This window comes from Stegodyphus dumicola, chromosome 2 (assembly GCF_044657685.1).
Source record: "Stegodyphus dumicola isolate Sdum_Otavi_A_Nest chromosome 2, ASM4465768v1".
Classification (NCBI taxonomy): domain Eukaryota; kingdom Metazoa; phylum Arthropoda; class Arachnida; order Araneae; family Eresidae; genus Stegodyphus; species Stegodyphus dumicola.
This window is the reverse complement of record NC_140769.1, coordinates 75,426,188-75,439,129: the sequence shown is the minus strand read 5'-3', so window position 1 is coordinate 75,439,129 and position 12,942 is coordinate 75,426,188. Positions and strand designations below refer to the sequence as shown.

General features: G+C 32.0%; 1 protein-coding gene across 3 annotated transcripts in view; it reads left to right on the top strand.

Moving 5' to 3' along the window:
- LOC118185709 (proprotein convertase subtilisin/kexin type 4-like) overlaps nt 1–12,942 on the top strand; it is a 553,482-nt gene that overhangs the window by 445,979 nt on the left and 94,561 nt on the right. For all 3 annotated transcript variants that reach the window (XM_085810775.1, XM_085810774.1, XM_085810776.1), the window contains exon 5: nt 5,674–5,750. In XM_085810775.1, the coding sequence (XP_085666901.1) occupies nt 5,674–5,750 (77 nt within the window). The remainder of the gene's footprint in view (nt 1–5,673; nt 5,751–12,942) is intronic.

Below are 12,942 nucleotides of genomic sequence, written 5' to 3'. Positions count from 1 at the left end.
CGCTATGCACTTCTATCGGTTTTCCTCTTCGAGATACAAAGCGCTTCAAAGCGGCAATAAATGATTCTGATGTAAGATTACCTACTAATTCAATATGTATAGCTCTTGTAGTAAAACACACGAATACACAAATGTAGCATTTCATTGGTTTTACTCCTCGACCTTGCCTGGGCTTCACTTGAAATGGCCCGGCGTAGTCGATTCCAACTTTGGAGAAAACCTTTGACGGAACGACTCTAGACGATGGTAAATCAGACATTATCTGGGTAGATGTTTTAGCTCGTACACGATGACATTTCACGCATTTCCAAATCTGTTGTCTTACAACTGACCTAGCGTGGATTATCCAATATTCTCTTCTAATTACTGATAGCAATAGCAGGGGGCCTGCATGAAGATGGGATTCATGAAAATGATTCACTATAATCTGTGTTATGTGATGTTTCTTGGGCAACAAAATAGGATATTTTCTGTCCTGCGCGATGTTGGATTGTCTTAATCTTCCTCCAACGCGTATAAGTCCATTCTTATCGATAAACGGGTTCAAAGAAAGGATCTTACTATTTGAGTTTAACGGTTGATTCTTTTTCAGAAGATTATATTCATTAAAAAACTCATCCATTTGAACTACTCTAACAATTGCATTTCTAGCGTATTGCAATTCTTCGGTTTTAAGGTAACCCTTAAGTCTTGTTGCGGTAGATTTAGCTGAATTATTCGCAAACCGAAAACACCATGCGATGATTCTTTTAAGTTTCAAAAATGATGAAACTTCATTAAGGACTGGAATTTGCGAAGCGACTGTTCCAATTGAACAAGAAATATTTTTCCGTTGTTCCCTTAAAGACTCTTCTGAAAATGGTAAGTTGATAGAGAACGGAATATTATTTGAATTAAGCCACTGAGGACCTGTCCACCACAAGTCATGAGTAGAAAGCTCTGAAGGCAAAAGACCTCTTGATGCGCAATCAGCTGGATTCTCCTTTCCTTTTATGTGATTCCAATGTGATGAAGGTAAGACTGATTGAATTTCTGAAACGCGGTTGGCTACAAATGTTTGCCAGCGTGTTGGTTCTGATTGTATCCAGGACAAAACTATCATTGAATTACTCCATGCGTAAATACTGTCAACATGAATTTGCAATGAATTCTGCACAGCTTGAACCAAATGCACTAATAGAACTGCAGAGCAGAGTTCTAAACGAGGAATAGAGATTACTTTCAGGGGAGCTACGCGAGTTTTTGATGTTAGTAGCTGCACCGAAATTGAAGAATGATTTGAAGACTTTAAATAAATCACTGCGGCGTAAGCTTTCTCTGATGCGTCACAGAAACAATGAAGTTCTACATTTGTAGATTTGGGCAATAATACTCTCCTAGGAATATGAATGCATTCAAGATTTGCGATATCTTCACAATAGATTTTCCATCTTTGATTGATTTCATCTGGCAAGGGATCATCCCACGAGATTTGTAATTTCCATATGTCTTGAAGCAAGATTTTTGCTGCAACTATAAAAGGTGCTAACCAACCAAGTGGATCAAAGATTTTCGAAATAGAAGATAAAATTATTCTTTTAGTAGAACACTCTCTGTTTTCGAGATTTCCAAGGTGGCAAGTAAACTCGTCTTGCGTTGGATACCACTCCAAACCCAATAATTTTATTGATTTAGTATCAACTACTGTACATGAAGAATTTGAGTTCCGAGCACTCAAAGCAGTTTCCAAAATCGAGCGATCATTAGTACACCATTTATGAAATTGAAAGCCACCTTTTTGTAAAAGTTCACTCAGTTGTGAAATTAACTCTACTGCGTCTTCTACTGTGTCTGAACCAAATAGGACATCATCAATATAACAATTGTGTAATATTATTTCAGCTGCCTTTGGGAATTTAGTTACTTCGTCAATTGTTAGTTGTTTGTGTATGCGAGTAGCCAGGTATGAAGCGGAAGCAGTGCCGTACGTAACTGTGCACAACCTGTAAGTTTTAATCGGCTTCGATGGATCATCTCTCCAAAATATTTTTTGGTAATCGCGATCTTCATCATGAATTTGAACTTGTCGATACATTTTCAATAAGTCACTAGTAATGGCTATGGGACAGCATCTAAACCTCAAAAGAATAGTAAATAAGTCGTCTTGTACTTTGGGACCATTCATTAGCGTGTCATTAAGCGATATCCCTGATGTAGTTTTGGCACTAGCATTGAAAACGACGCGTAATTTTGTGGTAAGACTGGATTCTTTTAGCACGTGATGATGAGGTATATAATAATGAAAATTTACCTTATCTGGATTATCATCGGATAATTCTTCCATGTGTCCAAGTGATAAATATTCGGACATGAAGTCTTTATACTGTTGATATACTTCAGGAGTTTTTATTAATTTTTGTTCCAGACTAAGAAAGTTTCGAAAGGCTGATGGTCTGGAATTACCCAACTCATTTCTTTTAGGCTTGAATGGCAGTTTTACTGAGTAACGACCCTTTTCACTACGCACGTGATTTTCCACGAAATGATTTTCACACAATCTTTCCTCTTTAGTTAAAGGTTTCGATGTGGGAATTTGTTCCAAATCCCAAAATGATTTAACTAATTCCTCCGTGTTTACGTTTAGCGTATTGACTGAAACCTGCTTACGGTTTGGGAATTCAAAATGTGTAGTTCCAGCAATTATCCATCCTAACTTAGAACAACATGCAAATGGAAGATTTTTGCCCCTTTTAATTACCTCGCCATTTATTAAAGTAAGGAATACATTAACTCCAAGTAAAATATCAATTTCTCCCGATTCATGAAATGTAGGATCTGCTAAAGTTAAATCCTGGAAATTTTCATATAAATTCAAAGGTAAAGTTACACTTGGAATGTTTCCTGTAATTTTGTCTATTATGTAAGCGGACGTTGAAATTCTGTAATTAGTATTAAAATGAGGTGTAAACAACAAGTCAACTTCTCCAGTAGTAGTTGTATTGAAAGTACCTAAGCATGACACTAATATCTTCGAATCCTTTATGCTCAATCCTAAATTGATAGCTGTTTTCCGACGAATGAATGATTTTTCACTACCTGAATCTAGTAAACATCTACAATTTATGAATTCCTGGTTTGAGTTTTGAACCTTAATTAAAGCAGTACACAAAAGTACATGACTACGTTTACCATTAGCATGAGCTCCAAAATGTTTATTTTCATAGTTGTTTGCACAAACAGTTGGAGAAACCTCACTCAAAGTGTTTTCTGGTTTAATTTGCGATTTCGGAACAAACACTTGTGCTTCCGGTGAAGGGAATCTAGATGCATTTTTTGGTTTGAAATTATTTTCTAAATGCAAAATGCTATGATGATGCTTAAAACAATGCTTGCAGGTGTTTGCACTCTTACACATTTTAACTTTATGGACATTAGACAAGCAATTAAAAAAAAGTTTATTAGTCTTAACAAACTCTATTCGTTTTCGCACTGGTAAATTTAAAAAATTAGAACACCTGTATAAAAAATGATCTTCTTTACAAAATAAGCAGGTAGAATTAGAAATCAGAGAAGTAACCCTATTATACACTGGTTTATCTGATTTATGCGTTTTACTAACTAAAGGTTTACTGTTCTGTAATGTTCTAGCGTAATTCTTCAAAAATTCTATCAAGTCATTCAACTTTGGTATTTCATCTTTTTTTAATTGACGCTCCCACCACAACTTTGTCGAAACGTCAAGTTTTTGCAAAATAATATACAACAACAAAGTATCACTAAAATTATCTATCCTTTGATCTAATATTTCCAATGAGCGAGTTATTTCGTTTACGTTATCTACTAAACTTAATATCGAGGATGCAGATTCCTTTTGTATTTGTGAAACGTTAAGAATTCTTTTAATAAAAGCAAATATCTGTTCTCTCTTATTAGAAAATCTCTCTTCTAGTAAATTCCAAGCAATACTGAAATTTTGATCAGCTATGGGAATTGACTGAATAATGCGATAAGCATCATTTTTCAAAGAACTCTTTAAATATTGTAATTTTTGAGCTCCAGAAAGATTTGAATTGTTGCGAACACTAGCGTTAAATAAATCTTTAAATGTTATCCATTCAGTTAAATTTCCGCTAAATGTGGGTAAAGATAATTTTGGTAACTTTAAACTTTCAGAGATTGATTCAGGTACGACAGGTTTGTCGCCATTTGCATTTACTACCTTGTAAATCTTTAACTTACGAATAATTTTTAAGTGAACCTCCTCAATTTTCTCTAAAATCGACTGTTCTTCGTCAGCTAAAGTGTCTATTTTTTCATCATCACAATTTGTATAAATTTCTCTAAATAGAGATTTAAAATCTTCCTTAAAAATTTTACATTTTTCTAAGATTAATTCAGCTTCAGCATTATCTAAGTTATCATAATCTATTCTCTCAATGAATTTAGTTAACTGTGTTTTCAAAATTTTCTTTCGCTTTTTTTCTATATCTGACATTTTGAAAATATTCTAAATTCTCGATTTTACTAATACTTTAAACACAACAATAGTAGCAATAAGGAAATCTCAAATGCAATTAAAATGCGTTAGCTATTTCACTCACCTCGAACATTGTATCCATTCCGTAAGTCTTGAGAATTCTAAACCGAAATTGCAGTATCAACTCCATTACGGACACGTAGAATTCTTATTCACAAGCGCGGGTTTTTCTCGAAGCTCCGGCTCGACGGACCAAATAATGTAGCGAAGCGGTATCTTAACTTTAAATTAATAAACCTAAGAATACATCACTGCGAGTGGACTGTAAAATTTAACCTTTATTCGCGGTTTGAACTTTCGAACACAACACAGCACAAAGTAAAACGACAGAGTTACAATTAGCGGTTTTTAAGAATGCAAGAACAAAATGCGAACTACGCATACAATCTGCGCATTGCGGAATAATATCTAACAGACAGGCAGAGAGCTCTGGTGGCTGAAACAGGAGGTTATCACATTCAGAAGTTTGAGTCTAATTACTTATTTGAAATAATGAAGGGGTCTTTTAATTGATGCTATTTCAACAACTTATGGCTTAAGATTAGAAAGTCCTTAACGCGGAGTCTCTTAAATTTTTGGAGTTATTGCATAACGTTACACATGCCATTTATCTTCAACGCGATGTAGCAGGTGTTATCAGTATAAGAATCACAGGATCTTTGATTTATCTCTCGTGCGGCCAGCCAGATAGCTAGTTTCCAAAGTGATGCCTTTTGGCATGAGGTGAGAAATTTAATATGTATTTTGAAATATGACTATTGCATAATAAAATGGAAATGTTTAAAAGTCATAACGCACTTTTTAATAATTTAAATTTTTAATTTGATGATTTACATAATTTATGAAATATAAAATGTATTTAATTCGTATTATCAGACTTGTAATGTTACGAATATTTGCAACATTATTTTAATTAATAAAAGATGTTAAAAAAGCCATAAATTATGCGTTTGGCACAGAACCGTTTTATACGAGTATTTTAAAGTGTTGTGTGCCCTTCGCCTTTTATTTCTTGCTTAATACTTTCATTCATTTAACATTTGTTCAGTTATTTGAATTATTTAAAAATCCATTTTTTAGCTGTAGAAAAATTAACCGGGGAATTTTAGTTTTAAAATTACTATTTTGTGTTTAAAAAAAAAACATTTATTTTGTAGGACAAAGACGCAAGCTACGATGTAAATAACCACGACGCAGACCCCCAACCTAGATATGACATTATTGACTCAAATAGGTAAGTTATTTAAGGAAAAAATATTAAAGGAGAATTTAATAACGTATTTTTATTTTTTTGAAACATTGAAATGAATATATATGTATTTTCTAAAATACCATAATTTTCTTATTTAATGGTCACCTGTTTCGTTTCTTCAAAAATTTTCCATAAAATAAAACGTAATGAATTTAAATGTATGAAATATTCAGTACCTTAAAATACAGGATGTAACGAAATCACTATTTGTAGCAATTAACTACGAAGCGGAGAAGCCATTAAATGTGCTGTGTGAAAATTCATTAACGATTTAAAAAATACGGGAGTTTTTATAAAAGTTATAGAAAACTATACTACTTTTTTGCTGAAAATAATTTTAAATATTCCTTTAATTTATCATAATCTTCATAATTTTCACGAACTAATATAATTTTAACGAATTATTTTAATTAATTACGAATTATTTATTAATTTAAGCACGGATAATCGTTTAATTGTTTTTATCGGTACCAAATTAATAAAATTGTTTTCGTCCTAAGTCTGGAAAACATAATCTCTTTAATTTTTTTAAATGATTCTGAAAATTCAGATGACTGAAAATTTATTTCCTTTTTATTAATTCTGCTAGCAACAAAGCTAGCTAATTATATGAAAAGCAGAAATAAAGCATTTGAATTCTTTTTGAAGAAATAAACTCTTTAAATCTACGTAATGCAGATTTTTGAAATAATTTTAACGTAAAGATTTAGCCTAATGAAATGTTTATGCAATAATTTTGGAAGTTACTTTAATTCTTATAATACTTGACGATTTAATTTTTTACATTCGGGAATGTAAAGAATTAAATTTTATAGTTTTATTTTTATGAAATTCCGATAATAATTTCATAAAAATAAAACTTGATTGCTGCATCGATTACGATTACAATTATTCTACGTATAAATAAATATTTTTTAGCATACACCATTATGTATGCTAAAAAATATTTATTTATACGTAGAATAATTCTGTTTCATACAGAAGTTAATACGAATGTGTTTAAATCCTTGGATATTTTATGATAAATTTTATTCTTTAAATTATAAATTTAAAAATACAGCGGCGAAAGGTAATAAAGCTATTGTTTTCAACAAGTGTTATATAACGCATTTAAAATTATGAGATTTTGTTCTTTACAGATTTATAACACTGTTATCTTATTTTGTTTGACTGTTGGGCTCTGTTGCCTAAGGTCTAATAACTCCGTTTACGAATGCGTACCACGATCGACATCTTCTGTGCCGATGCAGCATCAATATATGGTAGCTCAAAAGCTAGTTTCGATCTTGTGCCGGTATCGATCATGCCAAACTATACTAAAAATCGTGATTAACAAAATTTTTATTCTGTTAATTATACACCACAAGTTTAATCTAGGCAATGCGAATATCGATTTTATGTCAGTGTCGATCCTGTGCCATCTTACGTTGCGTCGATCCTGTGCTAGTGTTGTACATCTTGTACCCCCCCCAAAAAAAAAGCAGTTCTATATCTTTTGTTCTATTGGACCAATTGTCGAAATTTAACTTGCGTTTTCCATGTCTCGAAAGCGCGACTTAGGATATGTATTAGATTTATATATATCATTGTTCTAACATAGGTATTTTGACACAAAATTGAACTTTTTCTAAAATAACGCATGAATGGTTTTCCATATTTCGATTCTACGACCCAATTTAGGCCAGAGTGCCAAGTGTTGTAAAAGTCGCACGAGTAATTTAAAAAAAAAATTAGCTCTCAAAATTTTAGCTCCTCCATGTTAATTGAATTTGGTATGTATTAATATCTCTTTATACATACTAAATTAATATCTCTTTTTACTTCCTTGTACGAAGTAAAAAGGAAGTATTGTAATCGCAAAAAGTTTCAGACAGCATATTTCAACGAAAATATGCATTTTGACAGCTATCGAATGCAATTTAACGATGTTTTTGCGTGATATCTTTACGTAAGGACAGAATAAAAGACACTTTTCCTCCAAAAAAATTATAAAACTGCTTTAAAATGAATTCTGAAGAGAATTTTTCGTGGCGTCTGTACGAACGTATGTACGTACGTACATATCTCGCATAACTCAAAAACTCAGAACGTTGAAATTTTGTATATAGAACTGCTAAAACATGTTAGATGTGCACATCGTATTTTGGTTACAATCGGCTGCGCCAAACGTATATAAATATATTTATATATTGTATGATCTTAAATTCATTTAGTACGAAAAGAAGTTACTAATACTTGCGCAATTGCTGCAAAGTAAGTTTCCTTTAATTTATTCCTTTTTACAATTGAAATTTTGTTATTCATGATTTAATTCCAGTCCCCGTTAAAACATTTTTAACATTTTACTTTCAAGTTACTTCAAAACAATTTTCAAAATATAACTTACTAGTATGAATTCATTCTTTTAAGATAATCCTAATATAATTCAATTTAGGAGATAATATAATCAATTAATCAATATTTTTAGTAAATATCTCTCTCTCTATATGTATATATCTACTTTGTTACCCGGCTCTGTGATCTCAGTTTCTTTACTCTTATATGTTTGTAAATTGTAAATTTTTTGCTTTAAAAATTATTGAATTATGTTGTTCTTATCTTCCAGTTAAGGTTTTTATGCCTTTAGTAAATCTGTATGCAATATTTTTAGAATTATCAACAATTTTAAAGTTGTTTAAGTGCAGCTAAGCCTAATAACTTTTTTGATGGCGGCCATTGCTTGTTTACATTTGAAACAGCAGACTAGTGGATTTGTTGCCAGTTTAGAGAAACTTAGCTTCGCAACAACAAAGATAACGCCTTCATTTATTATTGCGAATTAAATGATGCTTAATCCTTTCTGGGATTTTTTCGAGGAAATAAGTGTTTAAGATTTATTTCTTAATTTTTAATACAGATATTTTGAGTTTTTATGTATTTTTGCTTTGTCGCGATGTGAGAACTGAATTAATTGAATGAGAAATACTTAGTCATCTGTAAAAAACTGTTTCTTTTTTTCGTATGTTTTGTTTAGTTAATTTCTTTTATACATTGTTCTAGCATATTTGAATAGAACGTGTGGCAACGATTGGATAATTCTTTAAATGATATAAATTTTGTGCATTCTGAGTTAAAATATGAACGAAATATAATACTGTTAAGTGAATCTAGCGCCGGAGTGTCGCTATGGTAAACAAAGAGAGTGAATTTTAAAGAATGCATTTATTCTATTGTGGTTTATGCGCTGTCGGTGAAGTAGATTTAATTCAGTTTAATAAGTTTAAATGAAATGCAAGAAAAAATGCGTATATTTAATATTCCGTACAAGTCATGTGGTGTACACATCAGAATTTTTATTAAGTTTATTTGATTCTTCCTTTTACTTTCGAAATTTAGGGTCATTCCAAAAATAAAATATCACTCGTTTTTGTGATTTATTTTCAAAATTTGTATTAATGAATATTTTTTTTTTAATTTTTCAAAAAACATTTTGAATTATAACCTATAATTTTTTAAAGCAGATGTATTTCTAAGCATACCTGCAAAAAATTAGTTTTCAATTATTCCCTGAGATATAATCACTGAGATATACGTGAATTTAAATCTTGGCGCGCTTTGAAATTTGGCATATTTGTTATAAGCGGTAATAAGGTAATAACTCCAAATGTGTTTACTCACTTTGTTAAAATTATTTGAAAGTATGAACGATGACCTATTTTTCCATTCATGTATAGTAAAAAAAGGAAAGGAATATAAGTTGCTATAAATTAACGGGGGGATTATTCTTGGTGCAAACTGAAAAAAATGCGCAAAGATAAATTTTTAAAATTCCTCCATAAATTTCTCACCAAAAGATGAAAATTTAATATCTAAGCGTAATTTGAATCATAGAATCGAAATACGAGTTTGGATATTCTGGTGTCAACAGTATGCTAGTCATTACCGTCAGTCATATGCCGATGCGCTTGAGCCGTTATTGATACTACACCATCTAAGCGTTACATATTGTCAACCCTGACCAATGTCGATTCAACAGTGTCTGTCAATGTCAACAGCCTCTTTAAATTTTTCAGTTAAATGTATTGTGTCCGGGAATAGTTTTGTTGTGTAAAGGAATAAAATTAAATAATCATTCTGTAATCTGGATCTTTGAAATAACATGTTGTGAAAACAGATTTTCGGAGGACAAGCTTACGTATTCTTTCTAGGGTTGTTGGCTAATTGTTATTCCGCAAAATTAAAAATTTTAATGGATGACGCTCGCTTATGTCTCTAGGTAACTTATTTTAAAAATTAAATAAACGTGATCTTTAATTTTTGGAATTCGTAGTACCTGATTTTAAATACTAGTTATCAGCGTTTATTTGGCACTCGCGTAGACTTGTAATTTTTAAACGTTTTCTTATATAAGTGTGAAATTTAGATATGGAAAATAAGATGGGAAGGAAAAGTGCAGTTTACATTTTACACATTAAAATAAGAAGAATCACATTGAATTTTACGCATAATAAAAATTAAAGTTCCTAATTTGCAGGATGAAAAATAAAAAAACTGCAAAAGGAAATCATATTACTGTCGAGTCAAATGTCACTCAGGTTCTTCCGAAAATAAGCTACTGCATTTGGAAACACAATCCTTTTTCCCCCGCCGCTGAAAGGATAAAATTGTATGTGGTTGGCTTCGTAATAAATTGAGTTTTCTGAAATGTCTGAAAGCTGCTTACCTCTCTCATATCATGTGACTCTACCGTTTTGAATATCAACGAATTCGAACCTGCATGTTTTAATTTGATAGAAACTCTTCACTGTGCATTTATGCACTTTGAATACATTTGCGACACAGAATTAAATTAAAATAATATATAAATTCCATTATTTAAGCTATGAAATGGCAAATATTAATAAATACTATAGGCCATATTCCAGTCACGGGCTGCGAGTCGGTATGGCTGATTTGCATTATATTTGGCTTAAAGTTTTACTGTATTTAATTTATTGCTCGTAATTTATGTTACATGTTCTTTGAAAAGTAAAACGAAGGTCTCAGTATGAATTGCCATCTTTATCATCATGTATCTGTGTCAGATTTTAATTGTTAACCAGTCATACCAATAAATGTAAATGTTGTACCCCAATTTGAGCATCAAAATAGACTAAATTTAGCCATTGCGTAGCCTTGATTGGAAATAATTTTTGAGGTACAGCTTACTTAACTCCCCTCACAGAACAGCTAATCTACCTGGAAACAGAGCTTATCAGCATGTTCAATCCCTATAAGTGATTTTAAATTCATTCACGGGTCCAAAGATGTTTCCTTTCAGCTTTCTTTGTAATAAAAGACAATGGCGGGAAGGTCAACCTTGACGTTAAAGTATTATATTATAAGGGTTCACTTATAAAGCTTAAAGAGGCAAGAAAGAGTAATTCAAGTGTTATTCATTTGTTTAAAATGGATATTTCTTCTTCGGGGTTCTTGACAGTTTTAGAGCTTTTCATTGCAGATACATGTATGCATGGTTACAATACAATTACAAATAACACTGGTGTATATGATATGAAAAAAGATTCATGTGACAAATAACTGATGCATAATACTGGTACAATATGATACTGTTCAGCAACTAGACTTTTCGTCTTACGCCAAAACAAACTGAAGATTTACTGTAAAATCATTTACATCATGCTAAACTAAGAATCTTCTATTTTTCCTTTTTTTCGCTTAAATGCCATTTTTTTCCCTTGGTTTGCTTTCAGTATTTTGCTACAAGCCGGAAGAGAAACTATATATATTTACTGAAATATTTGTGAAATGAACGTTATGTAAAAGTCATCACTCGATTTTCTCCAAAACGTCGAAAATTAGACAGGTTTCCCTCGAAATTAAGGTTTTGCAAAATTGTTATGTTGGGCGTCTTGTTTGCAATGTTTCAGCTACAAAATTTTAACCTGAAATGTCTGTGTTTCCTTGAGCAAGGGAATATGGCAGTGAAACATGTTTTACAGGCAAACTTCATTTGATTGTGAAGCAGTGCCTTATTTGCGTTCTAAACATTTGTGGAAAATACTTGTAACGCAGTTAGTTCTCCCCGAAATGTTATAAAAAATTGTTACCTGTTCCCTTTCAAAGCAGGCCCACTAGCGGCCAAGCAGTACATTGGCAGTTCGTTCCGGGGTTCGAATCCCGGTGAATGGCCTAGCTGTATGGGCTGTTTTCGTGTTTGTCACCATGTGTAACATATATACGAGCCAGTTTCCATTAGAAAGTCCTCCACGACGACATAGCTCCCTTTAAGCAGATAGCTCTCGAGTGCTTTGCCATAGTAAAATAAACCAAACGAAACCAACCCCTTCAAAGTAACGTGCATCTTTACCTGCACACTTATTCCAACGTTTCTAATGTTTCCCGAAAGATTCTTTTGATATCTGTCATAGACTGGCCATCACGCCTTTTTAATCAGTTTGGATTTTCTGAGAGGATTTTCTTACAAAACACCTTAAAAAAGAAGAGGGATATCAAATGATGAAAGTTCTGGTGACATGGTTGTGATATGTCAGAGATCTGTTTCTGATTTAAAAAAAAAAAAAAAAAAAATTCTTTGCTGAAAATGCGACAACGTACTGAATGGTCGAATGATACTCTAATTTCATTTGCACGACACTAGAACGCAAACTATATTCTCTTGGAGGATCATAAAATTCTTTACAGTGAGTACTTAATGCTGTTTAACAGCGATACTCAGTTGTTAGAAATTTCATTCGTATGGCATGACTTTAACTGAAATTTTTAAGACAGAGGTTTCACTATGGGAAAGCACGCGAGGGCTATGTGTCTAAAGTAGGGGATGCCTTTGTGGAGAACTTTATAAGGAAAAACTAAAACCATGAAAACGCAAAAGCAGCCATGCTATTCGTCGGACTTTGAATCCGAATCGAACTATAAGTATTTAGATCGGCCAGCTCAGTCTTTGGCGAGTCGTACTTAAACAGAGGGTCAATATGATAAGTAATTGCACTAAAATAATTTATTTCTTGTGAGTTTAAAGTGCTTTACAACGTATCAAATTAAAATATGTTACAGTAACATAAAATTATCTATTAAATTTCATAAAATTTCATAGTCAGATATAAATATTTCCATCAAAGTTTTTTTTTAAGAAAATAATCTCTTTGAATCCGATTGAAATATATTTCTTTGC